Source organism: Cornus florida, unplaced genomic scaffold, assembly GCF_030987335.1.
Source record: "Cornus florida cultivar Cherokee Brave unplaced genomic scaffold, ASM3098733v1 CherokeeBrave_3.0.0_Hap2_Chr07, whole genome shotgun sequence".
NCBI lineage: Eukaryota > Viridiplantae > Streptophyta > Magnoliopsida > Cornales > Cornaceae > Cornus > Cornus florida.
The window spans coordinates 49151583-49179445 of NW_026775577.1; the positions used below are offsets into that span (position 1 = coordinate 49151583).

General features: G+C 35.7%; 2 protein-coding genes across 10 annotated transcripts; one reads left to right on the plus strand and one right to left on the minus strand.

Moving 5' to 3' along the window:
• The first annotated feature begins 5211 nt into the window (after positions 1-5211).
• LOC132267168 (pentatricopeptide repeat-containing protein At1g71210, mitochondrial-like) lies at positions 5212-17545 on the plus strand. Of its 9 annotated transcripts, none has more exons than XR_009468910.1 (6): positions 5212-8298; positions 13419-13629; positions 13735-13984; positions 14713-14959; positions 15171-15249; positions 16955-17545. XR_009468910.1 is itself a non-coding variant. In XM_059768246.1 (2 exons), exon 1 carries the CDS (start codon positions 5585-5587, stop codon positions 8270-8272), a length of 2688 nt encoding a protein of 895 aa, XP_059624229.1. In that variant the 5' UTR covers positions 5212-5584; the 3' UTR covers positions 8273-8298; positions 16955-17545. The 9 variants fall into 9 exon arrangements, 3 of the variants coding, with proteins under 3 accessions (XP_059624229.1, XP_059624228.1, XP_059624230.1); XR_009468909.1 differs by having other exon boundaries at positions 14713-14938; XR_009468906.1 differs by having other exon boundaries at positions 14713-15249.
• An 8579-nt stretch (positions 17546-26124) lies between these two features.
• Positions 26125-26721, minus strand: LOC132267666 (nuclear transcription factor Y subunit B-7-like). The gene has a single exon (XM_059768794.1). It carries the CDS (start codon positions 26719-26721, stop codon positions 26125-26127), a length of 597 nt encoding a protein of 198 aa, XP_059624777.1.
• Between the last annotated feature and the right edge of the window lie 1142 nt (positions 26722-27863).

Consider the following 27863-nt stretch of genomic DNA (forward strand, 5'->3'; position numbering starts at 1 on the left):
GGATTTAAGATTAATGATAATGATAAATGTGTATATTAGAAGGAAAATAATGGAGAAAATGTTATATTATGTTTATATGTGGATGACATATTGATTTTTAGGACAAATTTAGAAATTGTATGTGATATTAAGTCCTACCTTTCAATGAATTTTGAAATGAAGGATTTAGGAGAGACATCAGTGATCTTAGGTATGAAATTGAAAAAAACTTCTCGAGGTATCACTCTTAATCAATCAAGTACTATTGAGAAGATGTTAAAGAGATTTAACTACACCGAGTATTATAAAGTCTTGACACTATATGATCCAAAAGTACACTTGAAGAAGAATGAAGGCAAACCTATATCTCAATTAAAATATTCTCAAGCTATAGGCTCTCTTTTATACTTGGTAAATAGAACTAGGCCTGATATTGTCTATGTTGTTGGTAGACTTAGTAGATATACGCATAATCCAAGTAAGAATCATTGAATGACGATAAATAGAGTATTTAAATATCTCAAGACTACCATAGATTATTCCTTGTGCTATAAAGGTTTTTCAAATGTGGTGGAAGGATATAGTGATGCAAATTGGATAACTGATAATCTAGAAGTAAAATCAACTAGTGGTTATTTATTTCTTCTTGGATGAGCTATATCTTGGAGTTCTAACAAACAAACTATTATCTCAAGGAATACTATGGAATATGAACTTATAGCCTTAGATATTACTTATAGCAAGGCTGAGTGGATCAAAGGCCTATTACTAGATCTACCTTTAATAGATAAGCCTATGCCTTTTATATCGATACATTGTGATTGTAAGGCGGCTATTGATTTGGTGAATTAATCCCATATATACAAGAAGGCGAATATACATATACAAGTGAGATATAAATCCATGAAAAAACTATTGAGTAGACATGTGATCTCATTAAACTTTGTAAGATCTGAGAAAAATATAGTTGATCAGCTGACCACGGGTATTTATAGGAAGATAGTCCTAGATAAGTCGAGGGAGATGGGCTTAAGCCCTATGGGAGTCACCTATAGAGGTAACCCAACCTTCTAATTAGCGATTTAATCACTTAAAGAAAGGTTCAATGGATAGAAATAATCAACAATGCGTGATTCATTGACAACACTCTTTTATTAGGAGGTTTTTTTAAGGAAATTCATTCTTGCTCATCCCTGTGGCATCAATGTTGTGATGCGACGTTAAGGAAGGGCTCTGCCCTAAATGATTTCAAGGCAGGCATACTCTCGCAGGGTATAGGTCACATATATCTTTGAAGGATTCACCTAAGTGAGAGCATGAGACCGTAACTAAAAGAATTGGGATATTCTCTAATAACTCTCATGAGAATCAAGATACCAATGTATGACCATCAATAGCGTTACCCCATTCGACCAAAGTTTGTCTTCGATACTTTGTGTGCAATATGTCGAAGTTTGGTTCAAAGGGCCAAATTCAAAGCATAGCTCATTCTAGTTCTTCAAATGAAAACTATTACACTAAGTGAAGGTTTGAGCTCAGAAAACACCTACACCAGTTGCATAGTACTATGTTGCCCATATTATTTTTATATATTATATACACATTTATGATTTAAAATAGTTTTAAAGTCTTGTGAGGGATTGTTGAGAATTTTAAAGATTTTAAAACTCCTTATATGTTTGAAAAGTTTTAATATCCTTTTATTATTTAATTTTCTTATTTGAAATTAAACTGTAACTTACATGGAATTAATTTACATTAATGTTGGACTATAACTTGTATAATTTATTGAGTTTTATTATAGCAAATAATGGTAATAATGAGTTAGTCGTTTGGCTTCTTGGGGAGGTCTATATATATGGCAATAGGATGCACACTCAATATATGATCAAACATATCTCATCTACCATATTTGCGTATTACTTTTCCTGCAATTATCTCTACCATATCTTTCATCTCCTTTACATATACTATTTTAGACAACTCGCCATTGGAGACTTAGTCCTTTTCCCTTAATGTGGTCGTGCACACAGAGGAGGTTGAAAGCTGATTGGGTTATATTTTGGAGTTGACTAGCACTGTTCGCACCTGCACGTAGGGGAGAGCTATCAACTTTAGGTCAACGTGTTTATCACGTCCTATCTATATCATGCCAGCCTTTCTTTAACTTTACTTTAATATTTTAGTTGTTTTATTTCATTGTCTTTTACATCTAACAATTATATTTTAAGTGTGTCTATATATATTTGTATGCGACTAAATACATACAAAACTACAATATTCCCATTGATTTAATTTCTGTAAAACTTACTTTACTTGTCAATTATATTTTTATAAAGTCTTAGTGTGATTCCTATTATAATATTTAAGTGCATAAAATTATATTTCCATAACACACATTTCACAATTAAACATGCTTTCAACATTATAGCAACTAAGATGCACATATAATCAACATCATCTCTAGACATGCTTTTTTTACTTAACATACAACATCATTTCAACTTCAAAACCTCCAATTTAAGCAAGTATAACATGGAATCAAAGCAAGAAACTCAAATATAAGTCAAAACTTAGTACTTTAAACATCCCTACCTCAAAGATGAACCCAAATGGAAGTAAGATCGGTATCAAATCGTAGCCCTTAAACAGTAGAACCAACTTCCCTTTTTGCACTTTGTTTAGATCTCAACCCAACTAGATCAAAGCTTAGAGAGAATATATAGTTTTAGAGAGAGAAAGGAAAATGAAGAGATAGAGAGAGAAAAAGAGGGCTGAAAATGAAGGAAAGAGAATAAGGTTAATGGTCAATTCTTAGTCCACTTGACCCTGTCCTCTTCCAAAATGAGTGGCTCAAAATGGGTCAAAGTTTACCCTATACCCTAATACCAGCAATAATGCCCTCCAAAATTCACCCAACTACACACCATGCCACAAAATATCTTATTCTACCCACTAGCCACATGTACACATATATATGTATTTATATCCATGCACATATACACATCAATGCTCTAATTAAATAATTTCATGATGATGAAAAATAATACCGGGACCCACACAATGCGCAAAACGATATACGATAAAGTAAATAAAAACAAATACCAAAAAAATTAGAAAAATCTGGGACATTATAGAATTCATTGCCTCTACCGACAACAAAACAACTGCTGTCCCAACTACATCCATTAGCAAAAACATATAGAACCCTAACCAGAGTAGCACCGTCTAGTCCTCGGGCTTTGCACTGTTGTTGCTCTTCCTCCATCGTTGCTTGACCTCAACTTGGCGCATCCCAAGGGAAGCTACCATTTCATCAGATCCATCCCAACAGTGGTGCATGTGGCCTCTGTTCCTTTTCAATAGCCTTTCGCATCCTGAGACTTTAAAATCTCAACCTCCCACATTTACCAAAAGTTACTTGATTTTGATTTCGATAATCTAATTGTGTTTTGATTTCTGTGTTACAACTTTGTTTTAGTCGCTTTTGTTTGAAGCGTGTGGTCGGACGTGAATCCGGTGAGTGGCAGTCACATGCTCGATTGTTCAAAACCCACGATGCCAAACCAGAATTGAGAAATTGGGGATAGAGAGAGAGATTATAGAACAACTTTTATGTTTTTATATCTGGTTTTTTATTTTTATTTTTATAAATATTATACAAGGGTAAAAAAGTAATTTCATTATTTAAATTAGTCAATTCATTAGGTGTCCGATGTGCTGGGGTGTCTTTGTCAACTTTATCAAACTTGAGAAGGTGTAATTATCCAAAAAAGGTTGAACTTGTATATGGTTATCCTTATGACAAACCTCAAGGGATGTCATTTTACTTTACCTATATATATATTATATAGTATCTTTTATAACAATATTAGTATTTATAGATATTTACTCCCCATCGGGCTTCTTCCATTCAGGAATCCACCATTCGTCTTTTTTAGGAATCCACTCGGGAGGAATGGACTCTTCTTCCCCAATAGTAGGGATGGCAATTTGTGTTGATGGGTCGTATTCATGTCGACATGATTACGACATGAATACAATTAAAGTCGACATGAACATGACACAATTATTAATCGTTAAACACGACATGAAATGTGTAATTTGTTTAATAAATGAGTAAATACTTGACACGACATATATGACACGAAAATACATGTTTAAGTCATTTTTGACATGAACACGATACGTTTAGCTAACTGGATCATTTTTTACACGAATACGACCCATTTATCTGACACGTTTAGTTAATCGGGTTAATTATGTTATAATCGTATTAGTAGGGTTAAACACGAATACAACACGTTTAGTTAACGGGTTAATCCATGTCGACACGATTACAACACGAACATGATAAGATCAAACCCAAACCTTATTATCTCGTGTTGTGTTTGTGTTGCATTAGTGTGTCATGTCAAATATTGTCACCCCTATCCAATAGCAGCAAGAGCCTTGACTTTGGGGTCCTTCGCCCCACAAGTAGTGGTCTTCTAACGCTCGGAAGAAGGAGGTAGGGCCTTTTGGTCATAATGAGGAATTTGTTTCTTTTTCCCCTTACCAAACTCAACAGTGACAACAAGAACTTTATTCATCCGCTCTTTCTCCTCCATAGTACAATTTTTTCCAAAAATCTAGGATTAACTCATATAAAGAGCCGATGAAGTGTTTGAAGCAAGATGTTCCAAGTCTCAAATGAGAGCAAAGATGGAGAAGAAGGAATCTCCTACCACACGTTGTGACGCAAATAGTCAAACCTCTACTTCACGTCTCCATACTCTAAATAGTTATGATATGCACCGAGGAATTTATTTACAAAATTAACAAATGGACTTCACATTTAACAAAGGCATCGAATTTTGGGATTGCTTAACTTTATAAGCCAATCATCATTTCATTTTAAATTCAAAATTCATTTGTTCCATCTTTGTGTAAAAATATATTTTACCTGAATTTTTTTTATGTAAAAATTCAAAAATTAAAATTTTTAATTACTAAGAAACTCGCACACCAATTTATTCCTAATAAAACTCAAATCCATAATATTTTCTTTGAAAGATAGAGATACTACTCCAATTTTTTAATTAGTAAGAAACTCGCACACCAATTTATTCCTAATAAAACTCAAATCCATAATATTTTCTTTGAAAGATAGAGATACTACTCCAAATGTGGCTATTTGAGAGATTCTTAGAACTTGGGTTTTGGTGCTGAGACTTGGGCTATATATGTCTTAGGATTTGAGTGTGTTAAGAGTTGAGACCCATTGTAATTTTGTTTTAATTAAGTTGGGCTCAGTGGCCCATTAATTGGTCAATCCAAGCCTATAACAAATTGTTTGAATTTTCAAAAAAAAAAAAAAAAAAAAAAAAAAAAAAAAAAAAAATCGATCGAAAATTCAACTCAGCAACACCAACACCACCAGCGAACCCCAATCGTTACTGAAAAAAGGAGGAGTTATTCAAGCTTTGCTGTTGGCAATGCGAGATGGATACTTTCAAGTCGTCTGGTCTCGGCGGTCCGTGACCCAATTTGACACGCAAGTCCTTTATTGAGCAGGATTTGCTCGTCATATGTGTTTGTGATGATTGATTCATAGAGATTGACGATGCTAACACTCAGATGTGTATGTGGGAGGAAACAACCTAGGGCCTTTCTTCCCCATCTTCCCATCATCATCTCCGTCAACAGCAACTCTACCACCGTGGCCGCCGCGTTTTTCTTCTACAGTTCCACCACCGCCCGCAGCAGCAACGTTGGCTATTCTCCATTCTTTCAGTTTGAGCCTCCGTCCACGGCGGCGGCAATTGGGTCAGAAGAGGACGTGGTCCATTCCTTCAGAGAATGGTTCAAGTCTCGAAACAAGCCATTGCTGGACCGAATATTCCAAATCTTGGGCTCCCAGAACGACCACCAGGAGGAGTTGTCTCGACAGTCCGCTGATGCAGCCCTCTCGCAGCTCGGCCTTTGTCTCTCCGAAGCCTTGGTGCTGGAGGTCTTGAATTACGGCAAAGATCATGTGCTCTCCTGCTTGAAATTCTTCGACTGGTCGGGTCGACAACCCGGATTCTACCACACCCGCTCCACTTTCTACGCCATCTTCAACATCCTATCCAGGGCCAAGCTCATGCCTCTCATGCTCGACTTCTTGAAGAATTACACGAAGCATAGATATGGTCACAGGGTGAGATTCTATAACACGCTTGTCATGGGCTATGCCATTGCGGGCAAGCCTGAGGTTGCACTCCAACTGTTCGGCAGAATGCGTTTTCAGGGTATCGACTTGGATGGCTACACTTACCACGTGCTTCTCAATGCCCTGGTGGAGGAGAATTGTTTTGATGTGGTTGAAATCGTGGCCAAGCAAATTGCAGTCCGAGGATTCGAGAATGAGGTCACACATTCTATATTGGTCAAGAGCTTTTGCAAGCAGAAGCAGCTGGACAAAGCTGAAATTTTCATTCGCGAGCTTGTGGGTAGCAACCGGTTATTGAACGGCCACGTTGTGGGTGTTCTTGTGGATGGACTCTGTAAGAATAATCAGTTTGAGAAGGCGGCAAGGTTGGTGGAGGAGTTTCGGGAGTCGGGTGTAGTCCCAATGGAGCATGCGTACAGTGTGTGGATTAATGATCTTGTTCGAGCTGGGAAGCTAGATGGGGCACTGGAATTCCTGCGGAGCAAGAAGTCCCTTGAAGGTTATGTCCCTGATGTGTTCCGTTATAATACTTTGATTTGCAGACTTTTGAGGGAGAACCGGCTTGAGGAGGTATGTGATTTGTTGATGGAAATGAAGGAGAAGAATAAGTATCCTGATCAAGTCACCATGAATGCTGCTCTATGCTTCTTTTGCAAGGCAGGGATGGTGGACGTTGCACTCCAGTTGTACAATTCGAGGGCGGAGTTCAGCCTCTCTCCAAGTAGCATGGCTTACAATTATCTAATCAATACGCTCTCTGGGGATGGGAGCATTGATGAAGCTTATTGCGTGTTGAAAAATTCTCTTGACCAAGGTTCCTTCCCTGGTAGAAAAACCTTTTTTATACTTGCTGATGCCCTGTGTAGAGAGGGGAAGCTTGATAAGCTGAAGGAGTTGATTCTTCTAGCTCTTGAGAGAAACTTTATGCCGAGTGATTCAATTTATGATAAGTTCATATCGGTTCTTTGTAGAGCCAGGAAATTGGAACATGGTTATTTGTTACATGGGCAACTCAACAGATCAGGTAAAGTTTCTAGTAAATATACTTACTTTAACTTGATAAGTGGTTTTAACAAGTCCAATAGGGGAGATATTGCCGCTAGATTACTCATAGAAATGCAAGAAAAAGGTCACAGCCCAACCCGAGAGTTGTTCAGAGCTGTCATTTGTTGTTTATGTACTATGGAGAATCCAGAGAAGCAATTTCTTAAATTGCTGGAGATGCAGCTATCTTGTCATGAGCCCAATTGTCAGATTTATAACTTCTTCATTGATGGAGCTGGGCACGCCAGAAAACCTGAGCTAGCTAGAGAAGTATTTGAGATGATGTGGAGAAGTGGTATCTTGCCCAATTTGAGTTCTGATATACTGATGTTGCAGAGTTATCTAAAGAACGAAAGAGTGTTTGATGCTCTAACTTTTTTTGATGATTTGTCCCAGAGAAGAAAACTTGGGAGAAAATTATACAATACCATGATTGTTGGTCTTTGCAAAGCCAAGAAACCAGACATTGCATTGGGAATCTTGATGAAAATGAAGGAAACCAAATTAAAACCAAGTCTTGAATGTTATGAGGAGCTCATAAAGTTGCTGTGCTCATATCAGAAATATGATTTTGTAGTTGGTCTTATTGAGGAATTGATGGAAGTTGGTCGTCATGTTTCATCCTTTATCGGTAATGTACTATTGTTGCACTCTCTGAAGACCAATCAGCTTTATGGGGCTTGGGTTCATTCAAAGGGTTGGCAAAATGGGACATCTTTCAGTTCGTTGCTTGGTGAGCTGATTGGTACATTTTCTCATCATATTAAAGTGAATCAAGATATTGAGGAATTGGAAAAAGTGATTGAACAGTGCTTCCCACTTGACATATACACATACAACTTCTTGTTGAGAAGGTTAAGCATCAATAACATGGACAGCGCTTGTGAGTTATTCAATAGGTTATGTAAAAAAGGATATGAGCCCAATCGGTGGACTTATGACATTTTAGTACGTGGTTTCTCCAATCATGGTATGACAACTGAGGCTAAAAGATGGGCTGAAGAGATGTCAAAGAGAGGATTTCATCCAACTGAGCATACCAAACTATTCATCTGACAGACAATTGCTTGTTGAAGGAACAGGTACTAGATGTTAAACATTTATATAGGTTTTGTGTCTTCATGACATTTGTCATTTGGAGTTTCTTAATTTAATGTTGTGCATATTATAACGGCAATTGAAGAAATAAAAAACCAAAAAGTTTCCCCCAAAAGAATGGTGCCAGTTAAGACTGTCTTTATGTTAGATTGAAATTTTCAGTTTCTGTTATTGATATGATGGTCCTGCTTTATGATTCTTGTTACTCATATTTGGTTATTTTTTCTGTAGTGATAATCTAAATTAGTCATTCTGAAAAAATATTACATGCATAAAACATGATATTGTATGCTCTTTTTCTTTTAATGGTCAATATGTGCAATTTATATGATTAAAGAGTTGATCATAATGTTGTCCACATTTTGTAGCAGCTGATATCTCGTATTGATTTTTGAGAAGACAAGTTGAAACAAACATGTATAGCAAAGTTAAGTGAGAATTTAAAGTATGGTATAGTATCGTTTTTCCTTTCCATTTGCAATATCTTCAGTTCCTTGACTTCTCCTAAAGTAGTTGAAATATGAGGTTTTGTAAGTGTGGGTACTGAACCCCATGTCATCACGTTGTTCATATAGCAAGTCTGTGGCACTAACCATAATTTTTGTCATCAAAACTACGCTCTGTTAGACATCTATCCATTATTACCTTATGACAACTATGAGAACAAAAGATCTTTTCTTTTTTTTTTCTTTTTTTTTCCTCCTTATTTTAGTTAGTCTTTTTATGCGCTGGTGTAGGTAGGGGCCATTGCCTTGGGAAGTGGTGAAAGCTCAGGCTTTCACAGGTAGAACGTGGGTTCCAATATTGAGAGCAATAATTTTGTGTAAATATTGCCAAATGTTAAGTCTGTTTTCAGTCCAACCCTCTTAGCTCATAAACATAAATTGTATATGACTTCAAAAGAAAATCTAAAGAGCAGAAAAAAGTGCACTGATACAACAGATCTCTAAAATATATGACAAGGGATAAAGAGGACCATTATCCAATTTTAGTCTGTCCAGTGCAGTGTTCTGGGAGGAATAAAATGAGTATACTAGTTTGAATATAAGCTTTAGTATTATTTGCATGCCGAGACTCAACTATTTTTTGACTGTGCTATTACATGGATTCGAATGCGTGTACCGGGTGCAACTGTGTCTCCATATGTCAGATTTGCTGAATTCCAAATCTTCGTATACTGGCTTGTAATTTGTCCAAAACTTGGGTACAGGCAGATTGACATATCTAGCTCATTTAGCATTTTATATAAAAGTTTTATAATACTGTTGTTCTTTAAAAATATATTAACTGATAATTTAAATTAAATATGTTGCGATGAAGAAACCGGGATTTTATCTATCAAACAAATATGCAACCCCTCTTTGCTTTCAAAATAAGTTTGTTTCTTCGTCCATCATCACATATAAAGTAAATGTTCTGACACACATTCTATACGCATACTCATGTCATGTGATGTGTTGACATAGGTATGTTAAGGGGAATAGGGGAGTCCATGTAACACAGGTTATGTGAACTCAAATAAGTGCACCACGTTTGGATTTGTGTAGTATCAAATTCCAACCCCTAGGTCACTAGGAACACTGCTAAATATTCATATTTTTTTATATTGTTCTTTTTATTTTGGGGTTAAGTGGTGTTTTATCACTCATTTTGAAGTAATAATTTAACAAAAGAAATATATTAGAAGTGTTTTATATTATGTACATTATATAATAAACTTAAATAATTTGGATATGCTTACCAAGGCTCATGTGCACCCCGGCATGTCTAGAACATTTCTCATATCTTTGCCTAGGTGTAAATTGTTTGACATGGATATTTGACACATTTAAAAGTAACTTTGATTATGGTGATATTAGATGTGCTTGCTGATTGCATGTCCAATGAGACATGTCAAACACTTCAAATATCCATATCCTTTTGTCATCTGTAGAATACAATATTTCACACATTTAGAAGAATCCATGTAACATAAATTATAGTGGATAGAATTCACTCCACATATAAACCTTTTGTTGGATTGTTTCCACCTTAGGAACTCCACGTCCTCAATGATGATCTTTATATAACAACCTTTATTGTTTGTTTTGGCAAGATTGAAAGTTGAAGATACTTTTCTGTACTCCCTAGTTTCATTTGAACCCATTGTAGCGATATCAACATGGAGGGTTTGGGGTTCCTACCCGACCAACAAAAAAATTAATTTTCAAACCCTTCTTGCTTCACCCTACATTAGAGTCAGGGCGGGTTCAAGTTGCCCAACAAGCATACTTTTTATTTTAAAAAAATAAAAAATCAATTTGAATAAATTTATAATAACTTTTTAGAAAAATACTTAACAATCATATTCATGAATTTTCGTATATATATGATTTGCAATATATATATATATATATATATATATATATATATATATATATATATTTATTGCAAATCAAATTGAGGCGTGTCTATTTCTTTTAACCCATATGAACTAAATATAGCTAGCTTAAGAAACACAGCTTTTTAAAAAAATATCTTCTAGTCATTATATAACATTTTTCATTGCTAGCTTCATAACATTGTTGGGTTCATCAGGGTATGCCATTCCTTGTCTCTTGTACTATATTGTTCAAAATATATTGAAACTCCTTCATTGTTGGGTTCGTAGATTTCCTTTGGGAATTAGAGATTCAGTTAAAGTAACAAAATTAGAAGCAAGACAAATATTTTATGGAAAAATCATTTTGTCTATATATATATATATATATATATATATATATATATGCATGAGTTTGCAGATCAATATTCATTTTAATTACATATATATATATATATATATAAACAAGTAGAATTAATCCTAATCTTGAAGATGAGAAGCCTTGTCTTTAATTGCCACCATCATCATCGGAATGACCAAACTTGAACAGCATCATCTTCAACAAAATTATTGGCTTTGTCAACTACTTTCCAAGGCTTAACCAACACATACATTGGGGTAGGTTTGGTGTTAGTACCCTTCTTCTCCATGTCCCACCTCTTCAACTTTGTCCTAAATTCATTCAACTCTGGATCAATCAATAAAGCTTCTATTCCCAACCATTCCTTTCTTTGTTTCATCTTCAACCTCACCTTCTCATCCTCGGTCAGGAATTCACTTCTCACATCGTTTACCGGCATTGACAAATGATTGTGAATGTTGCTAAGATCAGTTGGGAACAAACCCTTTTGTATCACCAGCTTGATCCTACAACCACCAATCTCCCCGATTCAATTCCTCATCCATATAGGCATGTCTGGTGGTGGGTTTGGACCATTATGCTGCTTCTTCTTCTTCTTCTCACCGTTGTTCTTTCTTTAGATTATCAAATTTTGATAACTGGCCAATCTTTCATTGTTGGGTATGTCAAGAATGGATTATTAATGGGTTTATTCTTTATAAATAGGGACTCTTTGAGGGTTCCTAATTTACTTGTAAACCAAGTGTCTAATTGTTTAAATATGTAGAAGTTGAAGAGAGAAATTAAACATGAAGAACACAAGAATATAACGTGGTTTAGCCACTAAGGCATACATCCATGGCACAAAGAGCCCAAAGGGCTACATTACTCTTACTATATTCCCTCTTAATATTGTTTACAATCAGCACCTCTATTTATAGGTGAAAAAATACAAGTGATAAATATGGGAAATACATTGATGGAGGATTCCTAAAATCAATCCCATAAACCACTCCAATCAATATTCTAGGCTAAAATCACTCCTATGATATTCTCCAACACATATCAAATATACTAACCGAATCACAGCAAGATTAATTCCTTAACGGCTTGTTCCCTGTTTGGCTTTGTTTGCCACACTTGTTCCCTGTTTGTTTGGGTTTGTTTGCTGCGTGTGTTTCTGGGCAAAAGTTAGCTCTCAAGAAACCAATTGTATATCAGAAGATTTTCTGGATAGAGAATCTTTGTGATGGATGAGTTGTGATGATTTAATAAATGTTTTGGTGTAGTGGAACTTGTGAGTTAATAATGAGTTTAGTCCTCTAGATTTCTGCAGTATTTGGTGTTTAAAATTGATATTATGTAGTGTTTTCTTATGAAGGTAACTTCTGATTTTTTTTTTTTTTTGGCTTCACTCTTTAGCAAAAGTCTCCAAATTGCTTGGGGAGAAAAAAAGTGTCTCCAAATTATATGAGTTTGAGGGAAGATCAACTGCAACCCAAACTGGATGAGAAGTCATCTCACCTGAGGTAGAAGAGAGGGAAGGTGATGCATTTGAATGTGAAATGGATGACCGTATGTTGGTCCAGTTGTTGATTTATTTTATAAAAGAAAATTGTTGTGTGTAAGTCATAGATGTGGAATCTTATTAACGCATCAAAGTTTCGTTAAAATTATCGGACTCAAGGGAAAATTAAAAACGTATCAATTCCATAGAACAAGAGATTGCCTCCTTTAAGGTATTTAATATGAGTGTATTAACTCTTATAAATGAGTAAATTTTTTAAATGTCTCGTAGCTCCTGCTCCAAATTTCTCGAGGGAAAGAGTCGGGGAAAAAATTTGCAACCTACTGGTTTGAAATTCAATAACCAGGATAAAAAATTATGCATTCATAAAAAGGTACCAATACAGCTTTGTGAACAGTGGATTAACTTAGGCATTAGCCTAGTTGATAGGGCACCCAACTCCCTGAGCGGGTATGTCCATGTTCAAGTCCCCCCTCCCCCTTGTTTGCCAGGATTAAGAGAAAAAATACAGTGGATTAACTCATTCAAAGCTTTGAGGGCGGTGCTGCATTCTTATCTTTCCTACACAATATTGTGAATGCATATCTCTTCCAAATTATGATCAATGTGTACTTGTGGAGTGCAAGTGCCTTTCAACTGTGAGTTCATGGTTCGGCTTAACCATGTGCTATAGAACCTTAATATTGTGCAGATCAGCTTGTTTATCTGGGCAGACTTTTTTTACAAGTTCTTATTATTCATTCATTCTTTGATTATCTTAATCTGATCAATTTACAAATCTTTTATCTATTTCCTGAATCCACTGCCTCTTGTCAGAAGAGAACTCTGTATCCAGATTTTATATTGCTTGCTTGATATTTGAATTATTTCTTCTTAGAAAACCAACTTCAAAGAGTGGCAACAACTGCTGCAAGAAATCGTCCGGTTTATGAAAGCTGATATATCCTCAATGAACATTCAGCCTTTGCGGCATTGTCCTATGTTTGATTCTTATATATCCAGCTTCTCTCCCATACGTAACACGTTTCCATGCAAAGAATGATCTAAAATTTCGCGCTACACTGCTTAGAAGCTATCACCAGAAATAGGTAATTAGTCTTAATGGCTGGCTATCGGTATGACACTGTTTGGTACTTGATGATTCCAAAAATGATTAGCAAAAAAACTCTCCTGCTTTTGCATTGTCATTTCAGGTCAAGTTTGCTGAACTTACTTTGGACACTTTTAGAATGCTGCAATGTTTGGAATTGGAACTAAGTGGATCTTCCTATGAAAAGCATCCGATTGAATCGCATGAGAATGGTGTGTCAATTGATCATTCTGGTACTTCTGGACTAATCGATATGAATCTAGCTGCAGATATAACTGATCCAACTTTATCTCCAAAGTCCAAACCCAAGGAAGGCTATTCTCTATTGTCCATCAGTGGCGCAATTGATAGCTGTGAGTTTTAGAGCCTCAACATAGTTATATGTATTGCAGTTAACTTGCTTTATTTGTAAGTAGGAGTCAATAGAGTTGCTGCTTCTACTCAAGGATCCAAGATAAGAGTTTGGATCAAATGGTTATGCTTATACTTTTGGTGGGCCTTTCTGCTTTCTTTTTTATGTTCTTCTAGTAATTAGGCTACACAAGGACATCATAATTCTCATTGAAAAATTTATTCCAACCTACTCCTCTTTATAGCATTAGATTTAAGTACCATGTCTTTGTACTGCATTACACTTGTTTTTGGCGATTTTTACATTCTTTTGAAAATGGGATTGCATCAAGTGTGATGTATCTGTTATACTTTGTGTAGCAGTGTCTGGGAAACAACAAATAGAAGGGGCAGTTGTCTTAGATACTTAAATACATATTTTCTGTCCATTTTTTTTTTCCCGATAAATCATATTTTTCGTTCTTCCCTTGCTGCACATCCTTTTTTTATTTTTTTCCTTCTCCTGAGAAATTCCATTCATTTTTGGATATCTTACTTGTATGTGTTATGTTTGGTTGGTCGATCATCTATGGCAAGGTTATTGCTACAATCTGTGAGGAGCTCCCTCCAGATAGTGTAGTGCTAATATATATATCTGGCTCAAGTTACTTTTGTTTTTATTGTTATCTTAAAAGTGAACCGATCATTGCCTTACAATCCTGGATAACTTACACCAGTGATCTAAATGCAGGGAAGCTTGGTCAAAGTAATGTTTCTCTGATGGAAGGCATCAGAGATACAAAGAAATCTTCAAGGATTAAAGTTGTTTCTCATACCTCTCATGAGCAGAACGGCTTCATGCCTGAAAATCATGCTAATTACAAAGGGGACTCAAGCCACTGTTTTGAAAATTATATGTATGTAGGTCCTAGCAGAAATGGAGTTAAGCAACCAATATTTGACTCGTCCTGTGTCCGGTACAGTGTTTATTCTGAAGGGTTCGGTCATTATAATCTCTTCTTCTTCTTCTTCTTCTTCTTTTTCTTTTGATAGGTAAAAGCTCATGCACCCAACATTCACACAGCGACTAATGCCCCAGTGAAGACTTGAACCCTCAATGTCTGGGAGGAGGATGAAATCTTACTAGGCTGAGCCTTTTGTATTATAATATCATTTTATGCACCCTTGATAGTACTTTTGAATTTTCAGGTTCAAATAACCTCTACCCTGGTGATATAATTCTTTTTCCCTGAAGACTGCTTTTACAATAGCCGTGCATTCAAGGCAGGTTTGTCAAAACTTTTGAATGACTAGCTTGCCGGTTGCTGCACTACTTCTCATTAATCATAAGATAGACTCATAGAAGTAGAACAATAGATTCTAACCCATGGTTTTGCTTTGGCCACATGAAATGCTAATGTAATTAATCCCTTCATGTCTATGCTACATGATGACTTTGGAGACAGCTTTGTCCCTGAAAGGGGAACTGACCAGTAAATTCATGAAAATTTGAGTTGATAACTTTGTGGAACTTATCAGATAGAAAAATAAAAAGTCAAATATTTACGGTTTTCTTCTCTCTTTTACTTTCCTCCTTACTTTCACATTTAATTGACAAGTTTGAAATGTTAATACTGACTGTTGCATATTGATCTTAAATAACTCAACTATCTGAATAAATATTAAGGCATTTGCTGCATTGCTTATTTCACATTTTATTTGTACATAGAATTTTATAGGGATTTTTCATGTTCTAGCAAATTTTTTCTTAGGGATGTCTTCCAGTATGTTCATAGTTCATACTGAGTACAGATGTAGCATACCTTTCCAAAGGAGGTTTCCGAGTTCAATTCAAGGAAGAATGAGTTGCAATTCCACTAGTGGTCTAGAATATATTGTAGTGATTTACTTGGAGAACATCATCTAGAACTACTTTTTTGTTGTAATTTTTCGTTTTTTTCTTCTTTTTATAACTTGGCAACAAACTCACGCACCCACTTTTGACCCTATGGGGACTTCAACTCAACCTTCTACTTTGGAAGGCAAGGAAGCACCATTAGAAATCCTTAAATTAACTGATCATCGTTTTGACTTTTGAGACAACTTTGTTCACTACATTGCATACAAGGGCAGCTTTATGAAATGTGGGGTGTTTCGTGGTTGCAATAGATAATGTCTGAAGTACCTACGCATCGATACCTGCTCTTCCCCAGAAGTCCCAACGTCCACCTGTTAGCAAGTATAATTAGCAAATATTATAGAATCCATTCTAAAACAGACATGACAGTTGGGTTGGACATTGTGTTGCATTGCAAAAACAGCTTTGTAGTATTCACCTTTGAAAGTCAGTTTTTCTGGGGCATTCCCCTTAAGAAATGATACTTTGTAGTCAACCAACCTGGACCTAGTTTGGTCCCAAGTTTTATCTGATCCATTTTTACAGCGGCTTATTCTCAGGTAACTTTTACAATATATTATTTAGAAAAAGAATTTTTTGATTGTGTGAATATTTTAGAAAATCAACGGTTGTGGCTTCCTTGCATTGCTATTTTTCGAATCGCAGTGACAAGACTGGAATACAATTAGGTAATGAGAGTTGATAATTTTCTTGAGGAAAATAAGAAATACACTCTTCATGTTGGGGCATCCATTATCTTCCAATATGTAGAGATTTCATTAGGAAATGAGAGTTGCACTCTGACTTTCATATTAATCCCTCCAAAATCTTCTAATGTCTGAAATCAATTAGATTAATAAGCTCAAACTCCCCACGAATAATTCACATAATGTTAAGACACATTAGCTCTCTGCATCCGGGATAATGTAACATATCAAACGGCATATTATCTTATGGAAGCTCCATGCAGCTCAATGGAAAATCTAAATGACCAAAGTATTTTATTGATGAATTATGTATGTAGCGTGAAGTCTAATTTAAATGCTTTTTATAGTGTCCAATTGATGACCAATGTTCTTATTCAATGTCTCCCCAGATTTATATTCTGCCGGTCTGTGCCTATGCATTTCTGCCCTTGGGACAACAATGATCAATGGTTGCCTTTTTGCCTTCCTCAACTCTCAGTTCCGTCTCACCAAACTCTCATGCTGTGGAATCAGCTGTCCTACATCTTGCAAACCACTTTGGTGTTGCTGAGTGTTTTCACTTCAATTACTCATGGTTAAACCAGAAATGTACGGTGGAGTTTGTATGATAAGATTGCTGACCTGCTGAGATAGAAGTTACATCAGTTGAGTGGGACAAGGCTCCTGAAACTCCACCAGTTGGTTTATCACTAACAGTCTAAACTTCCGAGTAGAATTTTGTTATTGATGGAAATTCTGGCTAGCAGTTCAAGGAAGATGTCCATTTTTTTTCTTCTTTTTTTTATTTTTATTTTTAATTTTTTTTTATTTTGTGCTTGGTTGCTTTTGTGTGCTTTGCTGCCAATGTGTGGTTCGGCCGGTTGGATGGTGTCTAGTTTCAGGTGTATTGACTTGGCAAACCTGTGTGAATAGTTCATTGAACGTTTTGCGTCACCGATGAGTGACAAATTGCTGCTCAGCTTCTTGTAGTTGTTACAAAATCAGTCCCAAAAGTTTTTTATACCCTTGTAAAAGAGGACAAGGTATTAAGATAAGAAATTATTTGTTCTTTCTTTTTTCAAATTATAGTTGCATTGTTATAGATGTCCAAGTGACATTACGAGAACGTGATATAGATGAGTGTTAGAAGCTCAAGAATGCTTATTGAAGGAAATTATTAAATAACAAGTACTATGGTCTCTCAAAATGTGTTGAGTAAAGTAGACGTTGTCATACTTGCTTTTCTGACTGCTGTTATTATGTCATATTTTTGTTGAGAGCAAAAGAGATAGAAATGTGACAAGGCAGTTGATGAGGGTGGATGGTAAGAATTTTGTTCCAACAAAATTTATCTAGGACATTGAGTAATTCTCCACTTGACGACTTCAGCTCACAAGAAGGGATTGTCTTGGGACACATTATACTCTGAGTGGAGAAGTTCACACAGACGTCTCACTCACAGTCATGAGTCAGAATGGTCAGTTATAACTTTTTCCGAGATTTATCATCAAATGATGACAAGCAGCACGGACCCTACTAAACTTTAATGGTAAAGGCGCCTAGCAAAAGTCAATGAGGGTTGATGGGTGCATGAAAGTGAGATTTGGGCTGGTATCTTCCCACTAGAGTAGGAGTAGCAATAATCCACCTGACCACATAGGTGTGTCTGGAAATGTATCTAAAAAATAACTGTGTTACAACACCAACTAAAGCTGCAATTACAAAACCAACTAAAACCAACCATATTAGAAAAGCTTCCATATCTTTTCAGAGCTACAATTTCAAAGTCATTGAATTTTTATTTCTTGATGATATTGTTGCATTTTCCCAAAATTAAGCATGGCTATCTTTCGAATTAAGCATGGCTATCTTTCGATATATGGAAGGAGAAGTTGTTGGAAATTCTAAATAGAGACGTAGAATATTTATAGAAAAAGGAGGTTTTTTCCAAGTGTTCCACCTCCTTATTTTATATAGATTTTTTTTAACTATTTTTTTTCTATCACATACACTTTTCTAGAATATCTAGACTTTTATATCTAAAAAAATGGATCTTGGCTAAGTTAGATGTTTCTCAAACGATTAGGAATATTGTAGTTTTGTGCATCAAATGTCAATGAAATTAATAAAAAAATTTAATTTACACAATGAAGAAAAATGATGAAGTAGAAACTTTCTTGAAGTTTCAAGGCTTTCTAAGTTACCGAGAACAAGCAAAAACTATGTAAAAGCACCAAATGCCACTTAGAAACTACAACCATCTAAATAAATCTCTAATTTTTTTTTGTTGTTTGTCCTAATTTTTGTTAAATCCCTTCCCACTAAACAATCCAAAAGAGCCAATATTACAACCTGAGTTATGCAAGCCAACACCAAAAAGTATATTTTATGCTCCGGTGAGGATGATTGATTAATTTTTTTTCCTTTGAAATTTTGTCCTTTCAATTCCATTTTAGAGTAAGAGCAACTCATTGACACGTCAGTTTTCCTATAAAATCGGATCATATTAGAGTTCGCCAAGACTAGCTGCTGGATTTTGTTTTCCTGCTTTTGAGTTTTGTGAGGGAATGAAAGTGACTTCCCATTCAGCTTTTAATTTCATCAGATCGTCTACTCATCTCATTCGTATTATAGCTATAGATTGTTACTTGCACAAAACGTGTCATGTGTTGAATTGTTTGAAATTACGAGGCATTTGGTTGAAGAAGAGTGCACATTAGTTATTATTTGAAGCTGCTGTTGCGTTACTCATTCGTATTACAGCGGTGTGTTGAAATTACTGAAGCGTCTGTTGGAACAAGAGTAGTCATTTTTTGAAGCTAGTGCTGTAACAAGAGTAGTCATTGTTTGAAGCTACTGCTGTGTTGGGTTTTTTAAGCAAAATAATTTTACTTAAAATCAGTATATATGCATGCATTGTACTTGATATACCTACTCACATTACCCTTTTTCTTTATGCAGTTAAAGCCATATGTCTCCCAGTGTCGGAGAGAAGTTCAAACTAAAGAACAATCTTGATAAGATAAAAAGTTGGAGATGGATATAAAATTAAATTCTTCAGTAAAGTAAGATACAAATTTACCATATTTATCTCTCTAGTTTACTGGTTTAGCGTGCATTGAATATACATATAAAGTTCAAGAGTAGAAAAACATTGTGATCAGCCTGCTAATATATACTTCTTCCCTGTGAATGGTTGAAACTTTTGTTCTTCAATCTTTAAACTTCCCCCCTTTACATCCTGTTTTGAGACCGACTTTGATATTTTTGCAGGCTGGATTGTATCATCTGAACCGAACACAAGCTTTCCTTGCCTCTTGTGAGACTTAAATGTCAAGTCGTCAGCAGCAGCAGATCCATTATCTTCCGCTATTGAAGTTGAAATTGGTTCAACAGGTGTTGTTTTCCCATCCAAACGTCTAGCGGCACCGGTGAATGATGTGAACTTGGGTGGCTCTACTTGAGCTTTACTACAATCAGGGTCATTCTTCCAAGTAATCACTGTTTTTGGTTTCCACTATATCAAGGTAATGCTCCTGGTGGTTATGAGTGATCATGATAGTATCTCCAATGGTGATACAAGCAAAGTCCCTAAAAGCTTTTTCAAGCACAGTTTTGGGGTTGGTTAGACTTATGAATTTCATGGTATGTGGTTGTATCTTCATGTAGGTACCTTTGGGGAGGCTGGTTTTCTTTACGATCACCAACTCACCCTCTGCTAGTTTAATGGTCTTCATCATCCAGTTCGGCAAGAAGACGAAACCTTCCTCGGCGCTGAACTCTAGAACCCCACAATGCGAAACACGTCCAGAAGCAGGGTTTTCGATTTCGAAAAGCAAAGGGTACTCCACTTCCATGAACGCCAGACGGTCAAGGGCGGAAGGAGGCATTATGATTCTATTTCCGGCTTCGAGATGGGACTTGTTCATATGAGAGAGTGGAAAGCAGCGATAAGCTTGTTTAAAGGACTCCATGGACATGAAGAAAGATGATCGATCGATCGATCACTAGACGGCTTCAATTGCTATAGAAATAAGCTTAGGTTACAACCTTATGACGGAACCCTATTATATAGGTACATATAGACTCCTAGTCCATGTGGGTTTTGATTAAACCCCTGACCAAGTAACGGTCTGATGCATTTCATTTTGTGACTTTACATCCTACTCAACGAGGGATTTTGGTTAACCTTAAGAGGGAACCTATATATCTATTTTAAGTATGTATAGTTAGTCCGGTGGGATTTTGATCCGAAAAATAAAAATAATAATAAAAAATGAATGATAATAATAATAATAATAATAATAATAATAATAATAATAATAGAACCGTCATAGTCATAGATCTTTCGATTCCAATTATCGAAATATCTTCCGAATTAGACTTTGCATGCCAAGACATCTCAAAAAATCATGCCACGGCACACTTCTACTCTTTCTTTCTGAAAGACTTGACTGCAAAAAAACCAAAAAAAGAAAACTCGCATCTTTCTCAATTTATTCTTCTAAGTTTAGATCTAAAAACGTCATCTTTGAGATTTTTTGATTTGTTTGTATTATACAGTGACAGTAAATGTGGGGAATCTGATTGAAAATTTGATGGTGGTGGTGGTTGAAGATGACAAATGGGTTAGAGAGAGAAAGGCGAGACAAATAAGTTTATAGAGAAGAAAGGTACAGCTTGATGGGTTCCGGCGCCGCCCACTTCCTTGGTCACGGTTTAGTTCGCATGCACGACAGTGAGTGCCCAATCTTGCAGGTTAACTCCGCGGCCCGCCGATTCATCGCCGCCATCATTTCCTCTTTTTTCTCTGGTGGCATGGGTTTGTAACATGGTGAGACAAATATATATATATATATATATATATATATATATATATATAAGAGAACCGCAATTCTTCATGATGGGTGGTTGCCGCTGTGGTGTTGAAGGAGAAGGAGAAGGAGAGTATAGCTATGCTCCTCATTTGGTCGATGAAGCTCGTCGGAAAAATTCAGTTCAGAAAAACTGGCTTCATCGTCCATAGTTATCCGCACTGGGTTCGATCCAGAGGTGTTGAGTCATAAACTAGGATGAGTTGATTCAGTTGGGGGCAGGTTTTGGATTTGGGTTTCACCTATCTGCTGCCAACAACAGCGAAGGTTACCAGAATTGGATAATCCAATTACAGCCTCGCCACCGTTGGAAGTCGCCTGGTCCATTGCCGTCGCAGACCCATTTTCAATACCCATTTTCGGTCATGCCATGCCGTCGGACAACCGTAGATTCCAGAAATACAGAGCATTAAAATTTCTCCTCTTGTTGGTTTCCCTCTCTTTAATTCTGGCTTTCTCTTGGATTCCATATATCAACCTTAATCATCAAAGAGAGAAATAGAGAAGATGAGAAGAATCTAACAACTGAAAGACTAATCTATGAGAGAGAAAGAAATAAACCAGAAACAGAAAAAGAATGATAGATTCTTAGAGAGAGAAAATGAGATAACTTGGTGAGATGACGTGGCTATGCCACATTGGTTTCGGAGGATATTCCGGTTGTTTGAGCAGGAGGAATAATAATATTGCATGACTGGTTGTTCCCAAAGTTCTAAAACTTGCTCATTATTAACAAATAATAATAATAATAAATCAATCTTGTGCATAAAGCACCTGCATTTTGGTGAAGCACAAGAACAATTTTCTTTTGTTTTCATTTTCTTTTTGTTTGCGCGATTTTTTGGTTTTACACCGGTCGATGGACTTTTTACAGGCGTGCTAGAGTATTTGTATAAAACACTTAAAAATGAATCTCAGGCGATTGTGTGGAAGGGAGACTAGTAAGAACTCCCAGTAAGATTCTTTTATGCCTTGTTTGTAGCAATGACTTTTTATCTAGGTGCTAAAAGAAGTAAAAATGCGAATTTAAATTGACTTTAAAATAAAGATGGCTGAAACGAAATGGACTGAAAAGTAATGGTGCAATGGAATAGAACAGGCCGAATTAAATTGACATAAATCTGATCAAAGATTTGTCATTTGAATTCGTTGCATAAAACAAAGATTAAATTTGTAAATAACATAATTAAGCATTGCAAAAGAAGAATAAGTTACTAGAACTTAATTTCTGCGAATGAAATTTGTCATTTGGACAAATGAATTGAAGATAAAGATGGCGTTGAATCATTTGATGAATTTTTGAGGAATTTTTGATTCATGGGTGGTGCTGGACAAATTGGAAAGAAATTACAACACTTCTATTTATAGAAGTCTTAATTAACTTATTTCCTAACTAATTGCTCTAAAAATCCTATTTCCCTCGCTTTGTTATTCAAACTAGGTCATGACCTAGTAATCTTCCACGTCTTGCCTCATCTTGCTTCACTAAACTTTAATCGAAAATTCTTGCTGAGGACTCTCCTTGATTTAGTCAAATACAAATTGCCGATTTATTGCTAAAAAGTTGGTAGAGTAGTTGCTAATTTTTAGCAATCTCTTTCCTTAAGCTCGGCTGAAGTACTTCCCTTTAACAACCTAAATAACCTTTTATAGCTTTTGAATCCATATGATTGTTCCTTCTTTGTTGGAATCCTTTCTCCAGTTAAATCCCTACTTCATAGGGATTTCTTTCTAGCCGTATTTCTAGTATTCCCTTTTCAGTCAATAACCAAATTTGAATTAATTCAAATTCTTGTTACAAGAAATATATATTTTCAGCAACAAACTTATAAATAAAGTGGCTGAAATATATTTCCTAGATTTTCTCCTTTTGTCTCTAAAAATCCTCTTTCCCTTGATTTTCTTCGCTTTGTTATTCAAACTAGGTCATGACCCAGTAATCTTCTACGTCTTGCCTCGTCTTGCTTCACTAAACTTTAATCGAAAATTCTTGCTGAAGACTCTCCTTGATTTAGTCAAATACAAATTGCCGATTTATTGCCAAAATGTTGGTAGAGTAGTTGCTAATTTTTAGCAATCTCTTTCCTTAAGCTCGGCCATATGATTGTTCCTTCTTTGTTGGAATCCTTTCTCTGGTTAAATCCCTACTTCATAGGGATTTCTTTCTAGCCGTATTTCTAGTATTCCCTTTTCAGTCAATAACCAAATTTGAATTAATTCAAATTCTTGTTACAAGAAATATATATTTTCAGCAACAAACTTATAAATAAAGTGGCTGAAATATATTTTCTAGATTTTCTCCTTTGGTCTCTCTGTTGGCCGACTTTACTTGGAATCATGCTGAACACGTGTCGGCCCATCACTGGTCCACGTCACCGCTGAGGTGGCTGCCAAATTTTGGTGCCAACACTTTTATAGAAGCCCCGAAACAATTATGAACCTTATTTTGAAGTAGACACACATTTACAAGTGGAAGGCTTCTTTTTTTTTGGTCTCTTTTCACCCTAATTGGGGATTACTTGTTACTCACCCTTGTCATTTTCTTTGTCAATAATGCTTACTCACTTATATGGGTTTAAGTTATACATATATATATATATAAGATGATGATTGGATAATCCAAGTAATGTCAAGTGTGTGATACATATATATGATGATTTGCTACATGGATGGAACATATAATCTATAAGGTGGTGTTGTGTGATACTTACGAATTTCGTATATCTTTCTATACTTATTCTTTATTTAGGTTTCATTTATTTCAACATAAAATATTTTTTTAATATTATTTTTTTTATTTTTCGGTGTTTGGGAGGCTATAAGGTTAGGAAATTATTTGTCATGTAAATCATTTTAGCCGTAAATGACTTAAAATAATTTACCAAAAAAGTCTCCGTAAGTCATTTTCAACAAGCTACCTTGGGTCATTTAATTATATGTATACGTTGAACCCCTATATTCCTCTAACAACTAATATTTTTCAGTCCTTTTAATATAAAAATCTAATTTTCAGTCTTTTCTCTCTATATGTATACATAAAATGAGAGGAGAGAGAAAGAGAGAAGAGACAAAAAGGGACACAAATTTGGGTCGGTCGATGAACAAATTTGGAAAAGTAACGTGTAGAGAAGAGGGGGATGGTTTAAGGGGTACTATTCCGTCGTTGACTCAACTCCACCGGAGGGCCTATCAAATTCCAAACAAGTCTAGAATTGGGCTGAGCTAGCCCAAGTCCACCGAAAGAATTTTGAATTTTGGTGTACCCATCAATACTAAATGGATCAGTTAGGCTGGAGCCTAAGTAAGAGTTGGACCAGACCCAAAAGTGATGGCCCAAATTCAACCCAACCTAACCTAACATAATCTACGTCCCACATACATAGTCCTCAACGTTTTTGACCCCTTGGATCGAAGTAACAGAATACCGCATGATTGTCTTAATCTTCATTTAAATCAATCATGACCATGCAATGTTCCTAGTAGACCTCCAATTCTGCAAAAGTTATTAGGTAGTCCTGACCGGACCGGATCGGACCGGACAATATGGTTCCGACTAAATTGGAGATGTCATGTAATTCCATGATTGCTTTTTTTAATGTAACATCACAAAACTACTATACTCTAGTACCTTTTTACTTTTGTTTGATTTTATATTTTCCTTAAAACTTGGGGCTTTTTTTTTTTTTTTTTTTTTTTTTTTTTTTTTTTTTCTGGGAGGGTGGAAATGAATTAATTTTTACAGGGTTGTGATGCTTCTCTGCTGCTTTATGATACCCCAAATATGCTAAGGCGAATATTTTTTTATGTAACGGATTCAGTAAGGGTTAGTTTGGTGCAGTGGAATTGATGGAATAAAAAAAAGTCAAATGGAATGGTTTTTTTTTTTTTTTTTTTTTTTTTTTTTTTCCTATTATTGTATTTGGTGCACAATTTTAAAGTTAAAATCATCATTCTCTACTATTTTTGAAAAATGGTCATTCTATTAAAATCATTCCACCATCCGACAAAATGAATGACCATTAATTCCATTCCCACCTAAAAAAAAAGTACTGACTACACAAAATATTACTAGTAAAAAATAAGGTTGAAGTGGTGTTCCTAACAAATTACAAACCTACAACAATCCAAGAGCGTAAACAACCGACGACGAATAAGGAGGAAGCAAGGCCGGCTCCGACAAGCAAGGACGAAATAATCGGTGAGCAAGGATGCCGACGTTGAACTAGCCGAATGAATCAGCAATGAAGAAGATGAACTGGTGATTTTGTGTTCTGATCGAATTTAGAATTTAAATCATGTTTGGAAGATTGGGAATAGAGAAGAAGAGAAAAATATATATGTATGTATATAAAAATATTCTTTATTTGGTTGAATAGTTTTCCTTTTTTAATTCATTTACAATCAAATAAGGTAATTAATGGAAACCAAACAAGGTAATGGGAATGGATCATATCATTTCCATTTCATTCCTTGATTCATTCCATTCCAATCTTACTTCATTCATGATCTACACTAAACTAGCCCTAAGATCTTATGAAGTTATCAATGAAGCCAAAATCATATAAATTCTCTTATGTTTGGTACGTTTGCCGTTTTGTTTTCATCCAAAACAAAACAAATGTATTGTTCTAGAGTGCTTTGAATTGAATTGTTGACCTTTTTAACAACCTAATTGTCACTTTTGGTTGGTGTTGTAACACATAGTATCAATAAGGCATTGAAAATGGTTGATTGGCTGCCACAAAGGAAGGCTGAGGAATAAGAGTTGTAGAAGTACTATACACATGAGTAGGGTTGTTATAAGGTATAATAGTATTTTGTTCTTGACTTTCATGGTGTAGTAGTACTTGTGGTTGCTCAAACCTCTGCTGCTGTTGTTGCTGCTGCTGCAGCTTAGGCACATGAAGCTTCTCTCCCTCCAACTCTCTATATTTGATGAGATACTGTTTGAGTGGCTTCACATAATCTTCAAACCCTAGGGTGGTGATAGCCCATATGATATCGTCTCCATTGATGGTCTTCCTCTTCTCACGTTGGCATTTATCGGAGGCTTCTCCGGTGACAAAGCTGATGAACTCCGACACACATTCTTGGACCGTCTCTTTTGCATCCTTGGAGATCTTCCCGTTGCCCGGAATCACCTTTTTCATGATCCGGCCAACGTTGGCTATAGGAAGGAAGCGATCTTGTTCTTTGTTGTTGTTGTTGTTGTTGTGGTTGCTGCTGTTCTTTGAACATGGGCTCTCGGGCGAGTGAATGCTCGTCTCGGTGGGCCCGTTTTCATGTGTCTGACCATCTTCCATGTCCATGGAGAATTTGAGAATGAGTTGAGCTCTGTGAGGACAAGTTTGTGTACTTATATGGATAAGGTAAATGGCATGAGAAGCATGAAAGTAGGCAAATGATGAGGAAGATAAAAGGCTTGGAAAAATTTTCACACATTTAGTCCCTCCGGACTCGCTCTCAAGGTTGAGAAACAATTTTGAATGTTTTTTTACAACTACTTAGTTTTCAAAATTCCGTAGTTCCGTACGGTACTAAACATAGAAAATTTGCTTCGTTTTTACAACTGGAATTGACTCATTGATTCAGTTTTTTTTTTTTTTTGTCAAACAATATTATGTTGTATGAAAATTTAAAAAGAAAAAAAAAAACGAAAAGAAAAAACCAATTCAAATGTTGATTTGATTTATAAAGTCCAAAGATTATTATATAAAAAGAGAGAAATTATTGAATAATTATTTTAGTTTTCTAATGAATATTTGGCCTTCAGCCTTCATGAAAATTACTTTTAGATTAACTCAAACAAACTTTGTGGCACTTGTAAAAGAACGGTTCACGGAGTGAGAGAAGAAACTATTTGCAATTATTATTAGGGGTGTACATGGCATACAATCCAAGTTAAATTGGAATCGAATTGATTTTAACGGTTTTTTTAAAATTGAAATTCGAATTAAAACTGTTGATGTTTGAAACTGCACCGAACTTAACAGTAAAATACCACCACGTGAATTTGGCTGATTAAAGCAAATACAAGTTTATAGAAAAATAGTAAACCAACCAGACCGAAGAAGGAAGCTGGGTTTGGGGTGAGGAAAATTGCAGACATTAATTCTACTTCAATGTGCCGACTGGTTTGGACCTTCCTTCAATCCAAAGACTGCCTCTGGGTTGCTTGGTTTAGATGGAAGTATACTCGAATTGTATCCTACTGGAATTATCAATCTGGGAAAACAGATCATATGCTATGGAAGAAGATACTAGAGGTCAGGGAATTCATGTTGCAAAATGTCAATTTTCAGATTGGAGATGGACAGTCTACTTTTTTGTTTACTGATCCATGGGTTCAAGGGGAAAGTTTGGTGACTAAATATGGACATAGAGTCCATAGAGACTTTGATCTGGCCAAGCAAGCAAAATTATCTTCCATTATTCAGAACGGTCA

Coding starts and splice junctions, on each gene's coding strand:
- LOC132267168 (XM_059768246.1), top strand. CDS start 5,585: ATGCTAACACTCAGATGTGTATGTGGGAGGAAACAACCTAGGGCCTTT.
- LOC132267666 (XM_059768794.1), bottom strand. CDS start 26,721: ATGGAAGATGGTCAGACACATGAAAACGGGCCCACCGAGACGAGCATT.